Genomic DNA, 25,360 nt, shown 5'->3' with positions numbered 1-25,360 from the left:
TCGGATGGCGGTTTGTTTTATTCATAAACAAATCAAGCCCACATTTAAAGCAATCTCATTTAAAAAGTGTAGACGTGTTATGTGGTTTCAGAAGATTATTCTCAGATCACTAATCTTGCATTATCTTGATAACTATTCCCAAGACCTGTTATTATTTTCCTTAAGTGAGTGAAGAGCTCCCTCTAGAGGTAAAGGAAGAGAAATACTGTTCTGGTCTCCATCCCATGGAGGCTAACAAAAGGCGAACATGCTAACAACATGTTATTCTGACCAACACAACTTTATTTAAAACCACATAAATACAAGAACACGTGTTTTAATCATTGGATGTGTAAAACATTGCTTTGCGTTTCAGTGACTGCAAGTTGGTTGTCATTGGCTTCAAGTTGCATCAGCCTGGTCATCACTCTTCTTCCAATCGTGTTTAACTCTGACGCCTCCATCTGAAGTTCCCCCAAGTGCCTGTAAAAGAGCAATTTCACATGATTGGAAAAATGGAGGAGTTAATATTACTGTTCCGACAAATAACACGCACCCAATCAACGTTCAATGAGTAGAATGTGTTTATACATAAAGTTCTCCAATAACAAATGCTTTTGTTTTCTAGGATGGGGGTTTACTTTTGAAACAGGCAACAAAACAATGTGCCAAATGTAACGGGTGTGTTTCTGTCCTGCTGAAGTTCTAAACTTCTCTGGATGCACATCCGTTACTGGTCGTGATATCTGCGTTGTGTTCTGTGGTGATGTTGATGGAAGATGGAGGACTCGGACCACAATTTGCTGGCGACTTCTCATTTAATAAGAACTGAGCTGGCTGCAGCATCTGCACAAATCAAAAAGACATTTCTGTGACATGCGGTTCTTTCTCACACAGGTCTCCAGTCTCCTTCCCTCAGCGAGCGCAGCGCGGACTGCGAGACATGTACATATAAATGCTTTAACAGCATTAATGTTTAAATAAAAATTAACAGTAAATAAAATGTACTTATTCAATTGAATTTCACAGCATCAAAACTACAACCAGCACAATAAACAGTGAACATGTAAAATACAAAAATACCCATACCTGCACAAATCAAAAAGACATTTCTGTGACATGCGGTTCTTTCTCACACAGGTCTCCAGTCTCCTGTTAACAGAACACACGGGAAACCCCGTAGCACTTAGCAACACGTGTCCGCTAATAAACTTCTAAAAGCTCAATGACAAAGTTTATATTCGGAACGCAACTTGTCCTGCATGCTCAGAAAGGCAACGAGTGGACAATAATTGCGACTACTGCATTTAATAATGTTGTAAAAAGAAACAGTGCTAACCCGTGAATAGAGCAAAGTAGCCTTACCTTCCCTCAGCGAGCGCAGCGCGGACTGAGAGAAGCACTACACACGTCACTCGCAACACACACACAGCGATCTCTTAAAGAGACAGTACAGGTATAACAGTATGGGTACAATGAACCTCAAAATACATAAAGAACATACAAAATGAAAATATCTTCAATATTTATAAGGATTTGGTGAAGTTTCAAATAAAAATAAATATATCATTTTAACCTGGTTACATTCACCCCTCCTGAAATTCACCAACATCCTTAAGCGACCAAAAAAAAAACAGAAAAAGCAACGTCTATACTGGCAAAACCTGGCACAAGTCACATGAAAGACCGAGTCTCCCTAAACAACTCAGAAGTTACCCCTCATACAAGGATCAGGAAGGACAGAGGTTGTACAAGTCTCTAAACTCCCCTAGTAAAATGCAACGCCTAATACGCCGCACAAAACTTGGCCCTCTTTTCAAACCCATAGACACTTGCCATACTGCAAAAAAAAAAAAAATGTGTGCGGCCTACCAAGACCTCTCACAGAAAAGAAGAAGAAAAAAAAAAAATTAATATTTGTGTCATCACTTCTTAACCCTCAAGAGTAAAAGAGAATAGAGAACGATCAGCAAATGAACGTCTCGGACCCTTCAAAAATGGTTTCTGAACCATGGATTCTATCAGCCTATTTACTGACTTCACTAATCTGCCTGTACGTGTCCTGACCTCACCATCAGCCCCAGCGCTCGTGCTCGAATCAAGTTCAACTGAGGGGTCAGCATGTGGTTCAAGTGAATTAGATGGACAGTCAGTAATGGCAGTTGAAGGACTGGGCATTGGACTAGACTGGATCTGCACTTCTGAACCCACCAGCTCGGACACAGACGAAACTTCAGACTCCGTTTCATCTCCGGAACAAGAGAGAACTTGCGCGCCATCACCCTGAGTCACGACTCCAGACATCGAAGCAGTATCCTCATCTGAGAGGCAATCATCCAGGTCAGACTCCCTACTGTCCAACGATAAATCTGCCACACGGGCATCCCCACATTGGTCAATCCCAAGGAATGGCAGGAAGTTGACCTCAAGCAAGAGGTTTCTGTGTACAACTCTTGTGTGTCCCGCTGCATCTATTATTCTGTAAACATGTATTCCGGGATTCGCATCAACAACAGTGTACACACCATCCTCCCACCTGTCAGCTAATTTCTTCTTCCCGCGCTCTCCCTTGTTTGCAACCAAAACACGGTCACCAACAGACAGGTAGGTACCCTTGACCCGCCTGTTGTATTGCTGGGTTTGGTGCTGCTGCTCTGTGGAAGAATGTTTCTGGGCAATCTCCATTGCACCTTTCAAGCTGGACAGCAAAGACTTGGAATAAGAATCATAGTCAGCGACTGCAGGATCAGTCAAGACACGCTTGAACATGATGTCCACTGGCAGTCTAGGAACACGCCCAAACATGAGGAAAAAGGGTGCATAACCCGTTGTCTCGTGGATGGTTGCATTATAAGCAAATGTGAGAGTCTGAATCTGTTGTGGCCAATGCTGTTTCTCTTTGAGGGGGAGAGTACGAAGCATGCTACCCAAGGTGCGATTAAACCTCTCAGTGCCCCCATTGCCCATCGGGTGGTATGCTGTCGTGTGAGATTTCTTAACACCGGCCAACCGAAGAAGCTCCGCAATCAAGTTGCTTTCAAAATTGGCGCCCTGGTCCGAATGAATCCTTTCTGGAAAACCGTAGACACAGAACACATTATCCCAGAGTTTTTTAGCAACTTGCTTCGCTGTCTGATTAGCGCAAGGGAATGCATGGGCGAGTTTGGTGAAATGGTCGGTGACCACTAGGACATCCACAGATCTTTGTTTGCTGTCCTCCGCTGACCAGAAATCCATGCACACTAACTCCATTGGCGCCGAGCTCCTGATGCTCTCCAAAGGTGCGCGAGCAGAAGGTTCAGGTGACTTCCCAACCACACATCTCCGACAGCATTTGACATATGAACGCACATCTTGCTCCATGCCTGGCCAATAAAAGCGCTGCCTAGCAAGAGACAGAGTACGGTCCTGACCCTGATGACCCGCCAGGTCATGGACACCAGACAACGCCTGATCTTTAAGAAGCTGAGGCAACACATATTGAAACCTCTTCTGCTTGGTGACAGGGTCTCTTGTTACTCTATACAAGACATCGTCATGAACCTCCAGCTTGTCCCATTGCTTTAGCAACCTGAGGGCCTTCAAGTCAGCACCATGCATCTCCCGCCTAGATGGTCTTTTCTTAGATGTAACAAAAGGAAACACTTTGGAGATGCAGGGGTCATGCTGCTGATTTAACTGCAGCTCCTGGGTAGAAAGCATGGGTAACACATCCTGACCGCTCGACAAATGTTGGACGAGCTGAACCAAAGGCAATGCCCTGTATTCCGCCGCATCAGTCCAGTCAGTATGAGCCTGACAGAGAGCTCTAATCTCAGCTGCATTACACACCCTCCTGAAAACGGGAGTACCCGCCGAACCTCGGACTTGATACTGACAACTGACTCTGAAAACGTCCTGCACAGAATCCACTGCCATGTCATCAGCTTCCCGAACCAAAGTGGCATAAGGTTCCTTCAACAGCCTCTGGCCAACAGTCTTTGCAAAGGGGTCACGACTCAAGGCATCCGCAACCACATTACTTCTCCCAGGTAAGTGCTTGAGGTCGAAAGAGTAGGAAGCAAGTTTAGACACCCAACGGATCTCACATGCGTCAAGTTTTGGCTTCGTTAAAAGGTAAGTGAGTGGATTATTATCCGTCCAGATGGTGAAACTGCGACCTTTCAGCCAATGGCTGAACTTTTCACATACACTCCACTTTAAAGCCATGAACTCCAACCGATGAGCCGGGTACTTCCGCTGAGAAGCACTAAGAGTTTTGCTTGCAAAAGCTACTGGTCGGGCCTTGGATTCACCTCGAGGAACTTGCGAAAGCACTGCACCCAGACCATCTAGCGACGCGTCTACTGACAGGATGAATGGTTCGTCAAAATCCGGGTGAGCAAGGACAACACATTCCAACAACATTTGCTTCAACTTTCCAAATGCATCACCACACTCCACTGTCCAATCTGCAGCGGTAAGCTTGCGAAAGGTGCCTTGTAACCTTGCATTTTTGGCAGCCTTGCCCCTTCTCTTCTGACCAGCCGTAAGTGCAAACAAAGGCTTAGCAAGGGAGGAACAGTTGGGAATGAAATGTTGATAATAAAACACCATGCCAAGGAAAGATTTGATCCTCCGCACAGAAGGCGTGCACCCATCAGTCTCCATGAGGTCTGACACTGACATGTTATTAATGGCCTCCACCTTCGCAGGATCGACACACACACCTCCACCATTAATGACATGACCAAGAAAGTTGACTTGCTTCTTTAGCAGATGGCATTTCTTAGGAGCGAGTTTCAAGTTGTTCTCTCGGAGCCTCCGAAATACTGTCTCCAGTCTTGAAAGGGCCTCTTCCTCTGATGGTGCAAACACAAGAAGATCATCAAGATAACAGAGAAGCTTCGAAAAGTTCATGTCCCCAAAGATGCCAGTCATCATCCTCATAAAGGAAGCCGGACTATTACACAGTCCCTGTGGCATGCGGTTGTACTCATGCAGCCCAAGGGGGGTGGTGAAAGCTGTGTATTTCTTGTCATCTTCATGCATCGGGATGTTGAAGAAGCCAGAGGTCAGGTCCATTGTGCTGAAGAGACAGTTTCCTCCAAGAGCAGCCAAACAGTCAGACTGGTGAGGTAAAGGGTGTGCGTCCTTCAAAGTCCGGGCATTAAGCCACCTGAAGTCATTGCAGAGTCGCAACCCACCATCTTTCTTCCACACCATCACAAGAGGTGAAGCGTACTCACTGGTAGACTTCCTGATGATCCCTTTTTCCTCCATATCAGTCAGAACCTGCCTCAGCTTCTGATAGTGAGCTGGTGGGACCCGCCTGTATGGTAAGCGAAAAGGTCGGTCATCAGTGAGACGGATGCGATGTGCGTATCCCTCGACTTCGCCACAGTCCAGTGAATGCCTAGAGAAAATATCATGATATTCTGTCAGCAGCTGAGTTAGACGAGACCCGCAATCGACACTAACCTGACGGAAATCAATGTCGATGTCACCGAGGCCCAAATCCTCCAGCGTGTTGGCTGACTGAGCAGTGGGACAAGAACCACCGAAGGAGTCAGGTTGCAGCGACTCCGTGTCAAACTCCTGGTTTGCTGAGTCGCACTGTCGTTTCTCCGACACTTTGTGTAAACCTTGAAAGACATCTACGTCCTCAATCGCCAAACACGGAAATACATCAGCCATTTTGCTGTTTCTCTTAAGCGTGACAGCTTTGTCAGATGGGTTAACAACAGTCATCGGCACCCATCTATCACCCCAGAGTGGTGTAACAAGGCGACCCACCAAAATCCCCCGTGGCATAGCCCTGGAGCTAGTTGGTTCAACGATAACCGTACTGCCAGGTGACATAGGAGCATTAGCAGGCAATCTGCCCCACACCAAATGTTCATGTTTAGGCAAGAGGGTTACTGCTTGAGTGAGCTTGACAGTCCCTATTCTATCAGGAACTTCACTTCCTTTCCAACGTGCAACGTTGGTAAACATCAACAAGAAATGCTCAATATCAGAGTTAGACTGATGTCCATATCCAGAGGCAATGTCCCAGTAACTGCTGTCATTCTTCAGAGCGTGAATCAAATACTTGATGACATTTGAGCCCAAAATGAGGTCATCATGCTGACCAGGAACAACTAAAGTCGGTACAATGCAACTAACCCCATAGAGCTCCATCTCTAAGTCATAAAAACCCTCCGGTCGAGTCTGCAAACCACCACAACCAATCAAAACAATGTTTTCTTTAGGTTGCTGCTTCTTAGGTAAAACATTGGCCGAACAGAGTTTGTCCACTGCACTTTGGCTAATGCTACAAGCCATAGAACCAGAATCTATCATACCTTGAACCTGAACACTACGGTTAATCATCACTGAAGCATAGAAAAGCTCACTGAAAGCTTCAATTCTCTGAGTGGCCTGAATGACTATTCTCGACCCCTTAGGTGCTTTGGCACAGCTCTCCTCATACAAATCAGTGAGGTCACAAGTTTCAGAGAGGGATTCATTCACACAACCCACACCGCCCCTCCCCAGATGTGGGATGTCTAGTTTAACTGCTGATTCTGGCTGGAAGCACTGTCAGCAGTCTGGGGATAGCTCTTGCTATATCGCTGAGTACAATCCTTCTTCCAGTGGCCAGGAGACAGGCACTTAAGACACCTGTTCTCCCGTCTGCAGTGAGACAACGTGGAATGAACGGAAGCCCCACAAACCCTACAGGCTCTCTGAGAAGGCTGAGACGCTGTAGTTTGGTCGCTAAGATGAACTGGCACCTGCGTGTGCTGTGTGACTAGCCGATCTAATAAGCTAACTAAACTCTTCATGCAGTCGTTGTCAATGTTAGTAACAGTAGTGGAAGCTGGAGGTGGTACAGTTGACTTACTGTAGTCACAGGCAGGTGCATCACCAAGCATAGGCACATGACACTGAGAATGAACTTCACGCACTGTTGAGCCGGGTTTAACTGGTTGTAAAGCTGCAGACCGAGTCTTCTTCTCCTGCATGTGCTCATCAAGTCTCTCTTGAATTTCACAGGCTGACCATTTCTCTGCAGACTTGAACTTGAAAACACTGGCGAGTGCCTGATCAGGACAGTGTTTGATGAACATCATGCTGACTTCATAGCTCGGATCATCAATGCTACGGCCCTGTCTCTTCAAGCATTCATCCGCCACATCCACCGTTTTGTTCAACCTGATCCAATACTCCATTGCATCCTCGCCTGACATGGGCAAAGTGTTGTAGAAATCCGCTAATGGCATGCTTGAGTACGTTAGTTCACTGAAATGTTGCTTTAAGATGTCAAAAATCACGTGGGGATTAGCAGCATGGTCAATGGATGTGTTGTTACGTAGCTTTATCTTCACCACATCTCCCGCCTTACCCATCAGCTTCGCAAGGATTTCTTGTGAATGTTCATGAACTGGAATCGCTCGTTTCTTCAAATACAAAGACATAAGGTTTAGCCACTCATGGACTGTGAACCTGTCAGAACCATCACCTCTAAATATGGGCGGCTCCTTTGCATCTGACTGTAAAACCACTTTAACATCTGGTAATGTTGTCTCTGATCGCTGTACAGAATCACTAATGTTCTGTGTGCTTCTATCTGCTTGCAGCTGAGCACTAATAGACTTGCCTAACTCCTCAGCTAATTGTGTAATGAGCGAGCCCAAGTCAGGGCCCTTTTCGACTTGAGAAGATCTGGTCTGACTCACATGACGCGTGGACGTAAGATGAGGAGTACCTAACACTGTGTCTCCAGGACCCGGTGTTCTGGCCACTAAGGGATGACTGATAAACCCCCTACCCACACCAAACTGGTAACCAGGAGAAACACTATCACTATCCTCACCCTCCCTGTCAAGGAAAAATGTCTCACCCTCAGCCATAGTCCAGCCACACACCTTACACAGAGGATATGAATGGAAAGAAGAAAAAAAAAAGAAAAAAAATATATATAGCAGATCAAGGTTGCTATACAAAGAGCAAAAATCAAATCACATGAGCGCCTTAGACACAAGTCACACTCATCAAATTACCTGAACTGCAACTAACTTAGTATCTTGAGTCACAAAATAAAAACAAAAAAAACAAAAAAATCCTTGCTGTGCCTATATCTAATAACAATCAATACAAAAAAAAAAAAAAAATGCACTAAACCAGCAGGTGCAGTCCAGCAAAATACCTGAATACCCAAAAAAAACAAGTGATGGCAGCCTCCCTCGGCGAACGAGCAGGCGTCGTTCCTCAGACCAATCCTTGAAAGGTCACGGCACCATTGTAACGGGTGTGTTTCTGTCCTGCTGAAGTTCTAAACTTCTCTGGATGCACATCCGTTACTGGTCGTGATATCTGCGTTGTGTTCTGTGGTGATGTTGATGGAAGATGGAGGACTCGGACCACAATTTGCTGGCGACTTCTCATTTAATAAGAACTGAGCTGGCTGCAGCATCTGCACAAATCAAAAAGACATTTCTGTGACATGCGGTTCTTTCTCACACAGGTCTCCAGTCTCCTTCCCTCAGCGAGCGCAGCGCGGACTGCGAGACATGTACATATAAATGCTTTAACAGCATTAATGTTTAAATAAAAATTAACAGTAAATAAAATGTACTTATTCAATTGAATTTCACAGCATCAAAACTACAACCAGCACAATAAACAGTGAACATGTAAAATACAAAAATACCCATACCTGCACAAATCAAAAAGACATTTCTGTGACATGCGGTTCTTTCTCACACAGGTCTCCAGTCTCCTGTTAACAGAACACACGGGAAACCCCGTAGCACTTAGCAACACGTGTCCGCTAATAAACTTCTAAAAGCTCAATGACAAAGTTTATATTCGGAACGCAACTTGTCCTGCATGCTCAGAAAGGCAACGAGTGGACAATAATTGCGACTACTGCATTTAATAATGTTGTAAAAAGAAACAGTGCTAACCCGTGAATAGAGCAAAGTAGCCTTACCTTCCCTCAGCGAGCGCAGCGCGGACTGAGAGAAGCACTACACACGTCACTCGCAACACACACACAGCGATCTCTTAAAGAGACAGTACAGGTATAACAGTATGGGTACAATGAACCTCAAAATACATAAAGAACATACAAAATGAAAATATCTTCAATATTTATAAGGATTTGGTGAAGTTTCAAATAAAAATAAATATATCATTTTAACCTGGTTACACAAAGTCATTTGTTACTTTAGCTCTAAAAGAAGGTGACTGTTGAAATTAAACATGCAAGTACACTATTACCACATTACGACACCAACCAGCTTCGTAAACTAGAAGCCTGCCTCAAGGACATCAGGACCTGGATGACCAGAAACTTCTTACTGCTCAACTCAGACAAGACTGAAGTTATAGTGATCGGACCTAAGAACCTTAGAGAGACTTTCTCTGCCGATATGACGGCTCTTAGTAGTATTAGTGTAGCCTCTAGTACCACTGTTAGAAACCTAGGAGTTCTGTTTGATCAGGATATGTCCTTTGATTCCTACATTAAACAAATTTCAAGGACAGCTTATTTTCACCTTGGTAATATCTCTAAGATCAGACAGATCCTGTCACAAAATGATGCTGAAAAATTAGTTCATGCGTTTGTTACCTCCAGATTGGATTACTGTAATTCCCTTTTATCAGGGTGCTATGGTACATCTCTAAAGACCCTTCAGCTCGTCCAAAACGCTGCAGCTCGTGTTCTTACTAGAACTAGGAAAAGGGACCACATTACTCCTGTATTGGCTTCTCTCCATTGGCTCCCTATAAAATCTAGAATAGAATTTAAAATCCTTCTGCTCACCTACAAAGCTCTAAACGGTCAGGCACCATCCTATCTTAAAGAGTTAATTGTACCGTACTATCCATCAAGAACATTACGTTCCCAGAATGCCGGGGGACCTGGCACCAGGATCTTTATTGATCTTTATTTTTCTCTCTCTCTCTGCTTTCATATCTTATGACTGCTTGTTTATATCTTTATATTGAAGTTACTAACCTCATCCTTTTTCTGGGAGGTCTCTCAGGTTCCTCGGGACTGTTGATGAGGATGGCCTGCCTAAACAACCCCCCCCCCCCCCCAAAACCTATCCTATCCTATTCTTCTTTCTGCATCTTGTCCCATCTCCACCATCACATTTTCAGCACAGTTTAGCAGATGGCTGTTCCGTCATGATCCGGGTCTGCTGAAGATTTCTGCCTGTTAAAAGGAAGTTTTTTCTTGCCACGCTATGATGGATTCAGCTGGGCTCTTGTCTAAGTATATAAGTAAAGTAAGTAAGTAAAGTCCTTTGTTAATGTTGACAGACAAACAGTAAGGTCCTTTACCTGCTTTTGTAAAGTGTCTCGAGATAAAATCTGTTATGAATTGACACTATATAAATAAAGATTGATTGATTGATTGATTTATAAAGCAACAATATACTTCTTTGTGTGTGAATGTGTGTGTGTGTGTTATCCATAAATGAAGCCAACATCCCCACCTGAGTGTCATGCCTCGAGTGAGGTTTGCGCTGACTGGAGCTTTCCATGTCAAGAACTCTGCTCTGATTATCTCTGGTGATAGTCGAACACTGGAGCCTTTATACCTACAAACAAACACACAGAATATGAGCATCAAATCAGATACAACTCGAAATTCATCCCAAAAATAAAAAATGACCATAAGAAGTTGAATGTGCTCACGTTTGGTCCGTGAGCTGAGAAAGCTCAACAGGAGGTCCACTTAAAGGAGCAGGTGAATCTGTGCAGAGTATATCTGCACTGTAGCCCAAAGACCTGTGTAGAAAACACAGAGATGTTTCTCCTGATGAGCCCAAGGGCTGCTGCTGCTTTGAATCAGACTGAAGGCAGACAATCCTTTACTTAAAGATTCTTCTAGTAGCCACAGGGTTTTCTTTTTTGGAGGTATCTGCATATAGCTTGAAGTTATATATAATATTTATACTCTATTACTGCACTATAGTTCTGTTACGTCTGTTCATTACATATATGTATCATGTCTGATCACATCTTAGTCCGATCACTGTCCACTTATATCTTTTTCTGCACTACAGTTCTGTTTATACAGACAGTCTACTGCATGTTTACATCACATACACCTGTTCACATGTCTGCTTTCATCTGACACATGCACGTCTTTCTACATCTCACGTCGACGCTGTGTCTCTGTGTCTGACTGTGACTTGTGTGTTTTTAACTCGTGCTAACATCCAGACACTTTCCTCTCTTCTGCTCTTCGTATCTAACTCTGTGACTGGATTCTAACCTGTACTAACACACTAACATCCTGACACTTATTCTAACCTGTACTAACACACTAACATCCTGACACTTATTCTAACCTGTACTAACACACTAACATCCTGACACTTATTCTAACCTGTACTAACACACACTAACATCCTGACACTTATTCTAACCTGTACTAACACACACTAACATCCTGACACTTATTCTAACCTGTACTAACACACTAACATCCTGACACTTATTCTAACCTGTACTAACACACTAACATCCTGACACTTATTCTAACCTGTACTAACACACTAACATCCTGACACTTATTCTAACCTGTACTAACACACACTAACATCCTGACACTTATTCTAACCTGTACTAACACACACTAACATCCTGACACTTATTCTAACCTGTACTAACACACTAACATCCTGACACTTATTCTAACCTGTACTAACACACTAACATCCTGACACTTATTCTAACCTGTACTAACACACTAACATCCTAACACTTATTCTTCTTTTACACTTTATTCTTGTTGATTGGTTAAATGTTTTAGTATAGTTACACTGTCGTTATTTGCTGCTCTGTGTGCCCTGAATTGCCCCCGGTGGACAAATAACGTTTTTTTTTTAATTGAATTGAATTAATTAAGAAATGTCAACAAGTAATAATGCACCAGGATGTATATGCAGACACACCAGGAAGACTGTCTTGTCTTCTGCGCATTCGGTGAGGAAATAACCCTCCATGCCAGCAGGCTCTCTGTCGTCAGAATACAAGAAGACCATTGTCGTGCATCTAATAGTACTTCTTATCAAAATTAATGTCTGATGAAAAAAAACATCACTGGTGTTGTCAGCCCTTGGTTTTTTAGTGGGAAAAGAAAAGTAGAGGCAGAGACAGCAAATAATGAGAAGCCGGATACTCGAGCGGCAGTATCCAAACTGCTCAATAAAACCTTTTGAACAGCCAATCAGAGAGATTCTTCTCACCGACACGCATTCAAACGTTGAAAAAAGACACCGCCAATAATATGGTGACCAATCTCCATCACTCAGGAAAGTGGAAAATGGAAAGGAGACAACAGGGTGAAAAGCAGAGCAGCACAGTTAGCGATCATGTCAGATAAAATACACCGTGCAAACAGATCTGTATTTATAAATGTTTGTTATGTTCTGTGTGTTAAAGAGATCACTGATCATCATTGAGTTCTTGTTTACCTGCGCAGGGTCCAGTCACAAGTGAGACCAGGCTGATTGGACAAACAGTTCAAGGAGACTTGAGGAAAAGTCTTAATTTTCCTGTGCGCTGGACTTGCTACCTGTTGTTGGTTAAAAAAAAAAAAAAAAAAAAAGGAGAAGTCATATCTGCATCGGTAGCTGGTTTTTCCGTTTCCAGCATTAAAATGCTTCAAGGTGGGACAATCTATGAAACAAAATTAAAATGGTATTATAAAAACATGGTTCATGTTTAGGATGAAAGAGTCAATCAATACAAAGAAAGTCAAAGACTGATGAATAGAAGTTCGTGAAGCATTAAAGGTGACATGTGCGAAACAATGTCCCTTCGTGACATCACAAAGGGCAGTAGCCCCTCCCCCAGGTGGGTGACACTCCCACAGAACAGTTTGTTCTGCCCTCCTTGTCTGGCTTCTCACCATAAACAATACAACGTGGATCGATAGAACACCAAAGCCATAAACAATACAACGTGGATCGATAGAACACCAAAGCCATAAACAATACAACGTGGATCGATAGAACACCAAAGCCATAAACAATACAACGTGGATCGATAGAACACCAAAGCCACATCCCTTTAAAGAGAGGGGCGTGGTCAGACGCAGTGTGTCTACATTTAAACTACAGCTTGTTCTGAGCAGGGCTGATCTAGAGGGGTGGAGCAGGAGCAGGAAACTTTCCAGACATGTTTTGGGGACCTCTGAGATAAATCACTCAGGACAGCTGTGGCTCAGTTGGTAGAGTCGTCGTCCCTCAATCGAGAAAGTCGAGGGTTCGATCCCCAGCAAGCAACACGTCCGTGCAAAATGTGTCCTTGGGCAAGATACTTAAATTGCTCGAACACCCCTGACACAGCGTATGAATGTGCGTGAATGGAGTTAATTACTGGATGGGCCACATAACCAGCCATCAGTGTGAATGGGTAGGTGTGATCTGTGGTGTAAAAGTGCTTTGAGTAGCTCTTTTCTAGAAGACTAGCAAAGCGCTATACAAGCTCAAGTCCATTTAGCATTCACTATGCCAACATGTAACACGAGGGGAAAGGCCATGTATGTTATTACCATGTTCTTGTTTTTCTGGGAGCTCCTGAGCTCTCTTAGGTTCCTCAGGACTGTCGGTAAGGATGACCAAACAACCAATCTGTCCCCCCCCCCATCCTTCTTTCTTATTCCATCTCCCCCAATCCCGTTTTCAAGCCAGTTTAGCAGATGGCTGTTCTATCATCAGTCCAGATCTGCTGAAGATTTCTGCCTGTTAAAGGGAAGTTTTTTTCTTGCTCCGCCTTTCACACTATGATGGATTAAGCTAAAAGGTTTACCTGCTTTTCTTTAAACATAACAACGAGCTTTTTACCTGCTTTTGAAAGACAGGTTGGGTCCACTGAGACAAAACGTCGTCTTCAAACACCGTCGTTCCGAGTCATTGTTGCAGTAAAGTAAGCACGTGGTGGCTGATCAATCGATGTTTATTTTCATAGCGATAAGAATAAAGATTGATTGATTAATGCTGGTAATATTGTTTTTTTTATTATAATAAATTACCTGGTGATCCAGAAGCGTCTTCGGAGCGCGTGAGGTTTGTGTCCTAACGTCACAGATGTTGCTCTCAGGTGTTGTATACCTGCACAAACAAAGCCCTTTCTTTCTTTTTATCTGGTCACGCTTAGTGATCCTTTTATACTGTCCTGCTTATTGATCTATGTTCTGGCTGTTATTCTGGGACAGAACTCAACAGTATGGGTTGTTGTATTTTAGTTACCTGGGCACAGGGCAGAGATGGAAATGAAGGTCACTCTCAAGGTATTTTGGGGTTGTTTTGTAATTCTGCAGGCCTGGAGCTGGATTCTTAGGCAAAGACAGAAAAGTTGTCAAAAACAAACTGCTTGGATACCACCTTAAAAAAGAAGCACCCTACGTAGAAACATAAATAATTATTTTTCAGGCTTAAAGGGGACATGTATTTACAAAGACTCTGAGTGGATGTGCTTGAAAAGGTCTGAATAGAGCTTCAGGGATCCTGAAGGTGAGACTGTGATCCTCCCGTGTGGCCACGTCCTCCTCTCCCTGGTCATTCCCCTGTCGACGCTCTGCTGTGGGAGATTGCGTTTGATTGTCATTGGGCAACAACTCGTTCTAAAAAGTTGAAAACAAAGTGGAAAAAAAGAGGAATAATGAAAATGAGATTGAATAACTGAACGAAGATTGAATACATATTTTCTTATTTTTGTTGTGTCTTTCACTCTGCAATGTTACCAGAGCTCCAGTGCGAAGTTGTCTGTCCAAAATAGTGGGAATATAAGAATGAAATGCCTCCAACGCTGACACAGGGTGGTAGCCCATGAGCCTGTAGTGTCGAGGTGCCTAGGGTTGAAAAACAACACCAATAATGTATAACTGGCCCCTTGTGTTTATAATGGGTACAGTCCAATTTTAAAATATTGGAGAGATCCATCTCCTCCCTAAAGTCGATGTTCTGAAGCTTCACTATTCATCCAGCTCTGCATCTGTCTCCAAAGCTTTCTTTGTTCTTTCACCATTTTCCATATGCATCTCCTCGTTTTTCCTCGTCTCCTAGTTATTCTTCTGCTAATTAGAAAAAGGCTGAGGCTATCTAGGACGGGCATCGCTACAACATCTGGTGGTTTGCTGTTTGCCTGGCAGTCTGAAACAGCCATGTGGAGGTGGCTTTAAGCCGCAGATTCTCTGGTGAAAACAAACTTACAGTATATGACCGACTTCATGACCCATTCGCAGTTTCACTGTGTGAACTTATAGTGACTGAATGTTTAAAAGAAGCCAGCATCGCACGTTTCCTTTATTGGTCATGATATAGTAAGGTAATTTTATTATTTACATATTGGTCCTTTAACTTTTAAAATCAAAAGAACAAAGACACAGATAATAGCGATGGCTAACACAGCTTACCTTGAAGATTGATAACTACTGACATCTATCTGTCACAAAAAAAGGTTTGGACCACCAATTACATTTTTTTGCTTATATGTAACAAATTAAGTATTATGACGTATTTTTTTTTTCATTTTAACATATGTTGCACAGAAAAGCTTCATCTTGAAAAATAGAATAAAATTTGAAAGAAAATCGATAAATGTGGTAGAAAAATGAAAAAGGAGAATGTCGCACGGTTGAATAAATGTACTCTATTACTTTTGATCACTGCTGCTCAGTGCTGATCTGATTCTTATGTGTGATCGACCTACTTGAAGGTTGAAGAAAGGAATCTGTGTCGTCACATTCCTATCAGTAGTATCCACAGGCAGCGTGTCCAAATGACTGGGAGCCTGGAAGACAAATAATAATTATCTTTCAACAACAAGGAAATTCAAAGTGCTTCACAAAAGACATCAAAGAGCATCATGAAAGAGGACAGAAAAGAAACATTAAAAGATGCAATTTGAAAAAGGAATGAAATTATTCAAGTAAAAATAATTGAAATAAAATTGATTTAAGGAAACAAATTAAAATAATTAAAAGTTACAGTGCAGAGTGAAAGATCAACATCTTTATGAACATAATTTAGTTTAAAGGCAGCTGTCAACAGGTTTGTCTTTAACCTGGATTTAAAAGAGCTGAGAGAAAACTCAGCTGACCTGCAGCTGAGTTTGTTCCAGATATAAGAAGCTAGAAGCTGACGACACGTTTGGTTCTGACTCTGGGGACAGACAGCAACCTTTACCAGATGACCTGAGCTGTCTGGATGGTTCCTAGTTAATCACCCGTATTCTGGCAGTAAACCATTAAGCGCTTTATAAACCAGCAGCAGGATTTTAAAATCTGTTCTCTGACAGATGGGCAGCCGGTGTAAACACCTCAGAACTTGACTGATGTGATCTATTTTCTGTGTTTTGATGAGGACTCTATTACCAACACATGGCATTATAAGTTATGGATCAAAGAGTGTTTTTAGTGGATAGGCTAGGATGAAAAGAAATATGGTTTATATGCAAAGAAGAGGTCAAACAAAGGCTGAATTTTATGTAATTTAACACAGTATATGTGGAGAATTATTCTCTGCAGAGCTGCTTTAGTCATTCCAGGTTGGTGTCAGTTATATAATACTCACCAGCAGATCAGTTTCATTACTAAAATTGGGATCAGAAAACGGGAAGACTCTGGCAGGTAAGATTCTCTGATCACAAGTCGTCCGGCAAACTGAAAAAGCTGTGACAAAAAAAATACAGATGAAACGTGAACAGATCGTGTGTCGTTAGGTCTCAGTGAAACACGACTGACAAACGCACACACAGGATGTTCTAAGAAGGGCATCTTCAAGAGTGTCTTTCTCAAGACCCTGTCATTTAATGGGAGAAGTGATCACCCACAGAGTAGTAGTAGTGAGACTGTGTGTGTGTGTGTGCATGTCTGATGATGTGTGTGTGTGGAGCTCCCGCTGTGCCGTGCTCTCTCGTGCTGTAAATCCACAGACTGGGATACCAATATTACGTCATTATGGAATCAATATGAAAGTCGTCAGGCATATTGAATGAAAAGAGCCAATGAGCCAACGCATTTTTTACTCAGACATTGAAATTACTTGTGAATGAGGAGGTCACAGGACAATCAACACTTTTCTTCAGGCCTTCTGACAGTTTTTTCAAACAGGTTAGTCGATGATTCATCCGACATCTGATCACGACCTGGAAGAGACAGAAGAGAACATTGTACTTTGTATTGACCGTTCACATGAAGCTAGTCACTGATATTCAGAGGCAAGTGTGGCATGCATCTAAAACTAAGTAATAAAAGAGTTTAAAATTGTACTATGTATACGGGTACATACAGCATCATTGTTTATGCTCATTCTTTTATGTGTGAGGAAAGAAGGAAGAAATATCATCTCATTGTTTTACAGTGGAGCGAACACAAGTCCCAGGAGTCAGCAGCCATTTGATTTATGATGATCACATCAAGCTTCACTCTACAAGCTTGATTGTTGTTGTTTTTAATGCATTGTCAGAAAAGTTGTTTGCTTGATTAAAAACAGGCAAACAAGCCACACTCAGAGTCTCTTATCCAAACAATGAGATTCCAGAGGGTTCCTACCCAAGAAGCTCAATTACTTTTATTTCAATTACCACTAAGAGAGATATTATGTTGCTGTTTTTTACTCCACTCTAAATGTAAATTGGGCCCGACATTGGAAGACTTCCACATGGATAAAGTGAGGAAATGGGGCTGTACAAACACTTGTATTCCCCTGACAGAAGATGGAAGTTTATCTGTTTTTGGGGTTGCAAAGGGGTGGAAAGTTTCCAGTAAATCAATCGATCTTTATTTGTATAGCATCAATTCATAACAGACACTTTACAAGAAGCAGGTAAAGGACCTTACTGTTTGTCTGTTAACATTAACAAAAGAGCAGGTAACAAGACCATGCTCGTCGTTCTGTTTACAAAAATGTCCACTACATTTAAAAAAACACTTTCCATGGGAAGTTAGGATTGGGAATGTTTTAAATATATTACAAATCGGAAACTTTAAATGTGAATTTTTGGAAATTAACTGGAAATTGAGGGTAATTTAATTGAACTGTATCAAATCAAAGCATAAATATAATTGTTTTGTCCAAAGCAGACGTCCATGGGAAATAATACAATAAAAAAAAAAAAAAAAACGTTTAAAATAAATGTCCCCATTACATGATCAAAACGTACGTCCCTTTATACACGGGCGTGTGGCTTCAACAGGCTTCATCTGTGCATGTGAAGGAGGAGTGCACAGTGCATCTACACGCACTGAGATACAAGTCTTGTCTCAGTGACATCACAGTATTTGGAGGTGTTTACCTTGCGTGCTGCCTGCTGAAACAGCGTGAGGGCTCTTTGTCTTTGCTGAGAAGCGTGGCAAAGCTGCAGAGACCGGGCTCCATCAAAGGCCTTGAAAAGGTTGAAAGGACAGTTACAGCTTAACACTGACCTGTTGAAATGAAAAAGCACCACAAGCTGGATGTTTTTGTGGTTGAGCAGCTGAAGAGTGAGCTGTACATGTTGGTGTGTTTGCAGGGAAAATGCTGCTTCTTAAAGCAACTGAGGACTCGAGTGTGCAAACTGAAACTTGCTGCTTTCATGAACACAACTTGCAGTGTGAATAATAACAAGCCTCTCTTACGATGCATTCACTTAGTGCAGCCTCTTTCTCCTCTGTTATCTGCCTCCTTCTGTCCTCTGAAACTGGGTCGTCACCGAGGCGGACTTGCCTGGAAAAAAAACCCCGAACTTATACTTATTCAATTCTTGTCCTAAAATGTATAGACAATGTATTTCACAATAGAAACAAGCTCAATACAGAGATTAATAGAAAAGCAAGCATTGAAAAAAACACACAGAGAAAATGTTATTTCCCATGAAAGCATTTTCTTTTGTTTCTTTTCGTTTCTTAAAGATCACAAGAAACAACTTTGCATCATTTCAAAATCTGCAAAATCCTTTGTGATGTGTTTTCCTTGTGTGAGTAATAGGGGTGCAGTCACCCTGAGGTGTTTGTATTTTAATCACTGTATTGCAGTTCAGTGGATCATCAGGCCTGAAGAAGATCCTTTGGATGGAAACATCATCCTTCATGCAGCTTTTAAGGAGCTGAACACACCTGTGCAGACCTTTGTTTTCCACCTGGATGTAATTCGCTCAGATATGCGAACAGTTGTTGTTTTTTTTCTGTTCATGCCTTTTATTGCAAAACATTCAGATTGAAACAGCGACCTGCTTCGGTTGAACTGGTTACTCTAATTTCAGGGCGCCCACTAGATGTCACTGTTTCCCTGCGGATGAAACCCCAAAGCTTCAAACGAGGCTTCAACTGCACAACCTGACAAAGCCGTTCAGCTGTTTGTGTATTTCTGTTAATACTGACAATCATTGTTGTGCTCAACCAGTCTCATCAGAGAGGGATCACAGCTTCGTCTGCATCATCGTGGATCATATATGACTACTTTGTAAAAATGAATCCCAATACTAATGTCCCTCCCCTCTAACATACAGAGACTTCTTTTTCTTGCTCCAGTCAAACAACCTCAGTAGCTGCATGCAGGGTCCTTCTCTTATGAATCGCTCCCAATAATAATCAAGGCATCAAGTCTTTTGTCCTCCCTCACCCGCGTTGATTTTCACAGGAAACTCCAACCACGCGACGGGACAGAAACGTGCTAAACGACAGTACGTACCATTTGATTTGGTTAGCTTGCAGGTCCTTCACGTTCTGTTTGACCTTTTTTTTGAAGAGCGTCTCCTTTATCTTCCTCTTTTGCAGACCATTCATGCTGCCACAATCTGCTGAAGTGAAGGTGGAAACAAGCAAGAAAGATACTTTTTTTCATTTGTACCTGAAATGCTTTTTTAACTCGATGGCCTGAATTAAAGAAATAAATATGACACACCTGAATAAGACACCAGGACTGATGATCAATAAAGTCAAATAAAGTGTATTTGATGTCATTTACCTCCCCTCAGGTCTTTAGAACTGGCTTTACTGACGTCTTTTATCAGCATCTTTGCCACGCCTGCATGGGTCCACACATCGACTGGAGGCTTTATTTCAGGATGAACACAAACCAGGTTTTTTCACCATCTTGACACCAAACTTCCACGTCAGCTTTTGAATGAAATTGTGAGCACATACACTTCTGTACCTTTGCTTTTTCACCCTCCTTGGTCTTCCTGTATTTGACTTGACATCGAGACACTTGGGTTGCAGGTAACAGTCGATTATACGCTGCAGACACTGCTTCTCCATTAGCTGGCATTCCTCCACGCTCACTAGAAAATAACATGAACAACAAAAGAAAAACTGATGATGAAATGTGCTCAAACTTTGATCGAATTATTTAGACTTTGATAAACCTCATAAATCCCTGAGAGTTTTACACACACGCAACACACACTAACAAGTGGCAGGAGAAAAGACAAGACAAGAAACACTGAAGACAGACAGAGAAGGAGAAAATGTAACAACAACTACACACTAAAACACAATGATAAGAAATTACAAAATAAAACAGGAAACAGTGAAGGCTAAATCAGAAAACAATAAAATAAAAGTAACACAAAAAGACAAAAACGTAACAAGAGTGAACCATGACATTGACAGTGTAACTCTTCCTGGAACCAGGGAATGTTTTTGTTGGTCAAAATATATTTGTAAGACAGCATAAGGCTTTTTCTTTTCTTTTTTTCCAGAGCACCAGCTTCTTTTTTCAAGTGTTTTCATTGAGGAGAGAGCGTTCGCAGAAAGCGGCGGCCCGGAGAAAAGGTGCAGAGCCAAGCGTCTATTGAAAGTCTTTCAACCTTATAGAGAGGCGCTGTTATTCCCTGGAGTTTTGCCGCCTACAGGGGATGTATCTCGTACCCACATCCTCTTTGCTCAATGTCTGATCGGGTCAAAATCTCAAATAAAACGTGTAGTAAAAAGTAAGGGAGTAATGTTGGTCATACAAGTCCAAAAAAATAAATCCAGATTACATAATTTACACAAATTATTACATAGATAATGAATCCTCAAGGTTATCTGTTGCATTTTTAGAGACACTTTAAAGCCTTGTTTCTTGGGGATCACAGTCACAAAGTAAATGGACAAATGTGACACGTTTGAGAAACAAACACTCAACAAAGACAAAGACAGTTGTGTGCAAAGATATGATGTCGTGAGTTTTCCAGACTCACTTCTTATAGCTGTATAAGAATGAAACATATGAATACAAAATATATTCATCAGACTTAAAATAAACCTGCAGCATACAAGAGACTCTAACACTGACTGATCAGTGTGCAGAAGATATCTCTTCATCTGTCACTGGAAAATGTCATCTTTTATTTTTCACTGGACGGACGATCTGGTGCATTTTAAAACGATAAAGATACTCAATTTGTCCAATGACCTGGGGGCGCGGTGAGGGGCGGAGCTCCCGGTGATGGTGCATAGGTAGGGTTTGGTGTTGAACTGTGAGATGATCAGCTGGATGGTGACTTGAGAAGTCTGGTATTGGACAGGACTGAAGGTCACAATAATCTTCACTTCACCATGAGCTGGTATCACACCTGGAAGAGTGAGGGCATGACTTATGTGTGCACACATTTGATCTACACCTAGGTCAGTGATTCCAGAATTGGAATCCAGGTGAAGGAGAAAAGACAGGCTCATTAACGTGATCAGCGCGAGCCAAAACTGTCCAAACGTCCCCAAAGTCCACTGTGCAGGCGATGTCCTCCAAACTGTCAAAAGACACCTGAAGAACAGCCGCTAAGCATTGCAATCAATGTTTATGTCATGGTTTGGTTTTTGTTCTGTATTTAATCTTGTTTTAGTTTATTATTTCCCTCGTGTTCGGTGTATGTATGTTCCTAGTGTGTTTACTTTAGTCCTTCGTGTGTTTCCTTGTGTTCTCCTTTGTTGCCTGTTAGTTTATTTCCTGTCTTGTGTTTTAAGTCTAGTCTTTAGTGTTTCCTGTTTTATTTTGTAGATCTGGTTTTGGTGGTATCAGTGTTGGGTTTTACTTTGTACTTGTCTTCAGTGTTCTGGTCTTGTGTTCTTTGTTCCTTGTGTTTCCCGCCTTCCTGATGACCCTGATGTTCCTCACCTGTCTCGTTAGCATCACCTGTGTCTGATTACCCCTTGTCTATTTAGTCTCTGTGTTTGCCTCAGTTTCTTGTTGGTTCATTGTCTTGTCTTTGTCAGATGTCGGTTGTCGTGGCCTGTTGTTTCCTCTCCCTGCTCCCTGTGTTTCTTCTCGTCGTGATTTTTGGATTTTGGATTTTTCCTTGTAAGTTTTTGTTTCATCTTTTGTTAATAAATTAGTTTATTCTGCACATGGGTCCTCCTCTCCTGTTTCCTACCCCGGATCGTGACAGTTTACATTGCGAGTGACCTGGGATTCCAAAGGCACGGACATGGGACTCATTTGGTTTAAAACCACTGATTGGTTATTGTGAATATTCAAATGAGATTCTTGGAACTGTATTTATCTGCATTTTTGATTCATGAAATGGTTTTTTAAAAACTAATGAAATTTTGATTTGCTAAAATTTAGTAAAAGGAAAAGTTTAAAAATTTAGTAGGCCAGTGGAAATTATTATTTTGTGATTTCATGTTCTTATTTTGTGATTGCAAAACCATAAGAGTGCTAAAAAATGTGCATTCTCTGTTTGTTTTGAGGGTTTTCCACCTACTGCAACCTACTGTGATCTACTGTAAACTGCTGCAAACTGCTGCAAACTGTTGCAAACTACTAAGAAGAGAGACTGCAAAAGAAATAAAAGCAGCTAAACGCAAAGAGTGGAGTCCTGTATGCTTCAGTTGGGGGATGTCCTATCAAGTGGGGACAATCTGCACAAACTAGACACGCACTTGACAGTGTAGGTTCTCACACTTTTTTTTGTACTTATTTACCACTTTCTTTCTCCACTTATATCTACTTTAAGCAACAAGCGAATAGAAACATATTCTTTTCATCTTCTTAAAAATGGAGTCGGCCACACGTCTTGTCCTCATATTATACTGCTCAAAATGTCTTGAGTCCATACCTGTAAGAGGACTGATGGAGAACGCTTCGTTGGGTTGAATGACAAACAGCTGGAACTCAAAGTCAATAGGACAACTGCATTTCAGGGGTATAGCATGTGAGACACTAGAGACAGGTGGACAAGAAAGCATGAGGTTACTTTTTTTTAAATACTGATAGACAGGAAAGTCCTCAGGTAGACAGAAGGTCAGAAAATCTGCCCACTAAAGAGCCCAAGACTCACAGTGTATGGTATAAATACTCACCTTTGTCCAAGTGGTACTTCTGACAGGTGGATGTGAGGGGGGATGTGTAGGTCATCAATGACCGGGTAGGCATGCACTGGAATTAACAGGTTCTCTTCCCCCTTACAAAGAATGAACAAGAATAAGAAAAAGCATCAAAGTGAAGGTGTAAAAAAGGATGAATTACCAGTAACCATGACATCAACTTTTAAGTCCTCCTAAATGACTCTTTTTATTCCTAAGACTCATAACACGTCACAGGTGGACAAATCTTTGGAGCCAAACCTTGCAAAGAACCCGAACACTGTCATAGAAGTAACGCCACTCGTCGGGACAGAAAGTGACCTTCACCGTGTAGGAAAGACCCGGAATGAGTCGATACTTGGAAAAAATAACAACAGTTAGAACACGGCTGAATAGCTGAGTGGTTTTCTGGTCAGCAGTTTGCAATGAAAAGAAGTACCTTTTTTGTATATGATGTTTTGAAGTGCTTCGTTTGTGTGGGAATGATTTGAATATCCATGACTTCAGATGAGATGTTCATTATTTTCTGAGAAAAAGAAAAACAGAGAGATTATTTTCCTCCAACCTTGTGCACTCGTGAAAACCCTTTTTGTGATGTACTTCCTTCTTAAATCTACAACGTTCAAACGTCAGGTACAGTACATGCTGGCCTCACAGTACCTACAGTAGAGGCCATTGCCTGCATCTTGGTGCACTCTCTCTTTATAGCTGTTACATTCAGCTTTCATGAGAAATGAATGCTCCAACTTGGAAAACCATCACACTGAGTCAATCAAAACTCTTCTTACTAATCACCTGCGTTTGTATAAGGGCCAGCTTTTTCTTGACAGACTGTGTGGGGGACGGACATAAGCTGGACAAGCCTGATGTGAAGAAGTTGGTGTCAGAGATATAATCTGTCCCATTAACCTAATGCAAGTGTTTTAGCCTTGGAATTACATTTCGATGTTTTTTTGCACTTGAGAAAGTTGATATTACGGGAACCAGATTGGAAGCCTTTGGAGGTCAGATCCCTGCTGTAGAGGGCGAGTGCAACAGCAAGCACTTGAACTATGAGCGAGACATTAGGTCAAAGCTCAATGCATGTTCAGCCATGTTCAATTCTCTGTCAAAAAAAAGATTTAAAACACAAAAGAAAACTCACAGTACATCTACTATGTACTATCTGAATTTGAAAGTGAGTGGGGGAAAAAAAAAAAAGGATTTCCTCACCAGTATCTTTACGTAATCCTTCCCCAGCTCAAACCCGCTGAAGTGAAGCTCGGAGGGGTCTGCTTGGATCACGCTGTTGCTTTTCAGTTTGGCAAAGAATTCTGCGTCGGGGAAATAAAATACTAAATGGAAAGAAGAAAATAGCCTAGGCTTTTTTTTAAGTACTTTTTCATACATTTAAAAAATACTGTTAGCTATTTTTGAGCAATTTTTCAACCACAGCAAAAAAAAAAATAACCAAGAAGAAAGTATGCACTGCGACTTCGAGGAAGGTTTTTGATGACAGGTTTATACTTGATTCCAGCAGAGGATTGGGGATGTTGGATGGACTCCTACTCTCCTCCACCAGCTGGCTCAGAGGCATCATGGGAGTCACCCTCTGGAGAGACTTATAGAGCATCTGCGGCTCGGAGAGGAGCGTGTCCATCCTGGCTATAGGGTCAGCTGAGCTCTGAATCCCTAAAGAGAGAAATGTAAGAGGGATTTAGGACAGTCAAGGACATAGTGTTATGTTGGGAAGCATCATAATATCTTCAATATTAAATTAAAATATTAAAATATATAAAATTAAATAAACCTTTCTAGAAACATTTCAGAAAATGGAACTTTAGAACTTACTCAAGATTTAGGCAGTGGGTTTTAACACTTTTTTTCCCAGATAAAACCGCCATATCCCGTCATTTTTTGTTCAGTTAATTCCCGTTTTTGTTGTGAAAGCGCCCCACTTACCAAACACCGACGTTTTCATGACACCGACGTTGCCATGACACCGACGTTGACAGCGCTGGAAAGGGGGCGGGACGAGCGAGCCGTGGGGAAACTGCAGCGAACCAATCGCGCGACAGCACAGCCCGGAAGCAGACACGTTTCCTTTCAAAGCAAAGCTAACTACGATTTATAAGTCGG

At 42.0% G+C, this 25,360-nt stretch overlaps 1 protein-coding gene across 7 annotated transcripts; it reads right to left on the bottom strand.

The window, feature by feature from the left end:
- Positions 1-259: 259 nt before the first annotated feature.
- LOC306818943 (cilia- and flagella-associated protein 221-like) lies at positions 260-25,210 on the bottom strand. Of its 7 annotated transcripts, XR_013778407.1 has the most exons (25): positions 25,073-25,209; positions 24,749-24,913; positions 24,455-24,576; positions 23,682-23,768; positions 23,504-23,599; positions 23,240-23,340; positions 22,996-23,099; positions 21,354-21,513; positions 20,109-20,235; positions 19,920-20,007; positions 19,644-19,752; positions 18,593-18,680; positions 18,271-18,360; positions 17,019-17,121; positions 16,548-16,645; positions 15,685-15,765; positions 14,717-14,824; positions 14,429-14,596; positions 14,223-14,308; positions 14,006-14,084; positions 12,444-12,544; positions 10,657-10,749; positions 10,455-10,559; positions 9,971-10,171; positions 297-462 (listed from the first exon to the last, which is right to left on the bottom strand). XR_013778407.1 is itself a non-coding variant. In XM_079336685.1 (24 exons), the coding sequence occupies exons 2-24, from the start codon at positions 24,879-24,881 to the stop codon at positions 321-323; spliced, it is 2,466 nt and encodes an 821-aa protein (XP_079192811.1). In that variant the 5' UTR covers positions 24,882-24,913; positions 25,073-25,210; the 3' UTR covers positions 260-320. The 7 variants fall into 7 exon arrangements, 6 of the variants coding, with proteins under 6 accessions (XP_079192811.1, XP_079192810.1, XP_079192812.1 ...); XM_079336685.1 differs by lacking the exon at positions 9,971-10,171 and having other exon boundaries at positions 260-462; positions 19,644-19,749; positions 25,073-25,210; XM_079336684.1 differs by lacking the exon at positions 9,971-10,171 and having other exon boundaries at positions 260-462.
- Between the last annotated feature and the right edge of the window lie 150 nt (positions 25,211-25,360).

Source organism: Symphodus melops, assembly GCF_947650265.1.
Source record: "Symphodus melops genome assembly, chromosome: 23".
NCBI classification, from domain to species: Eukaryota; Metazoa; Chordata; class Actinopteri; order Labriformes; family Labridae; genus Symphodus; species Symphodus melops.
This window is presented reverse-complemented; position numbering and strand designations above follow the sequence as displayed.

Bases quoted from the DNA above. Each gene is read 5' to 3' on its own strand.
- LOC306818943 (XM_079336684.1), bottom strand. From the start codon at position 24,881: ATGGACACGCTCCTCTCCGAGCCGCAGATGCTCTATAAGTCTCTCCAG. The intron at 24,577-24,748 runs GTATAAACCTGT...CTTTCCATTTAG, and splicing joins CAATCCTCTGCTGGAATCAA to TATTTTATTTCCCCGACGCA. The intron at 463-10,454 runs GTGGGGATGTTG...GCTCTTTTACAG, and splicing joins ACTCGAGGCATGACACTCAG to GCACTTGGGGGAACTTCAGA.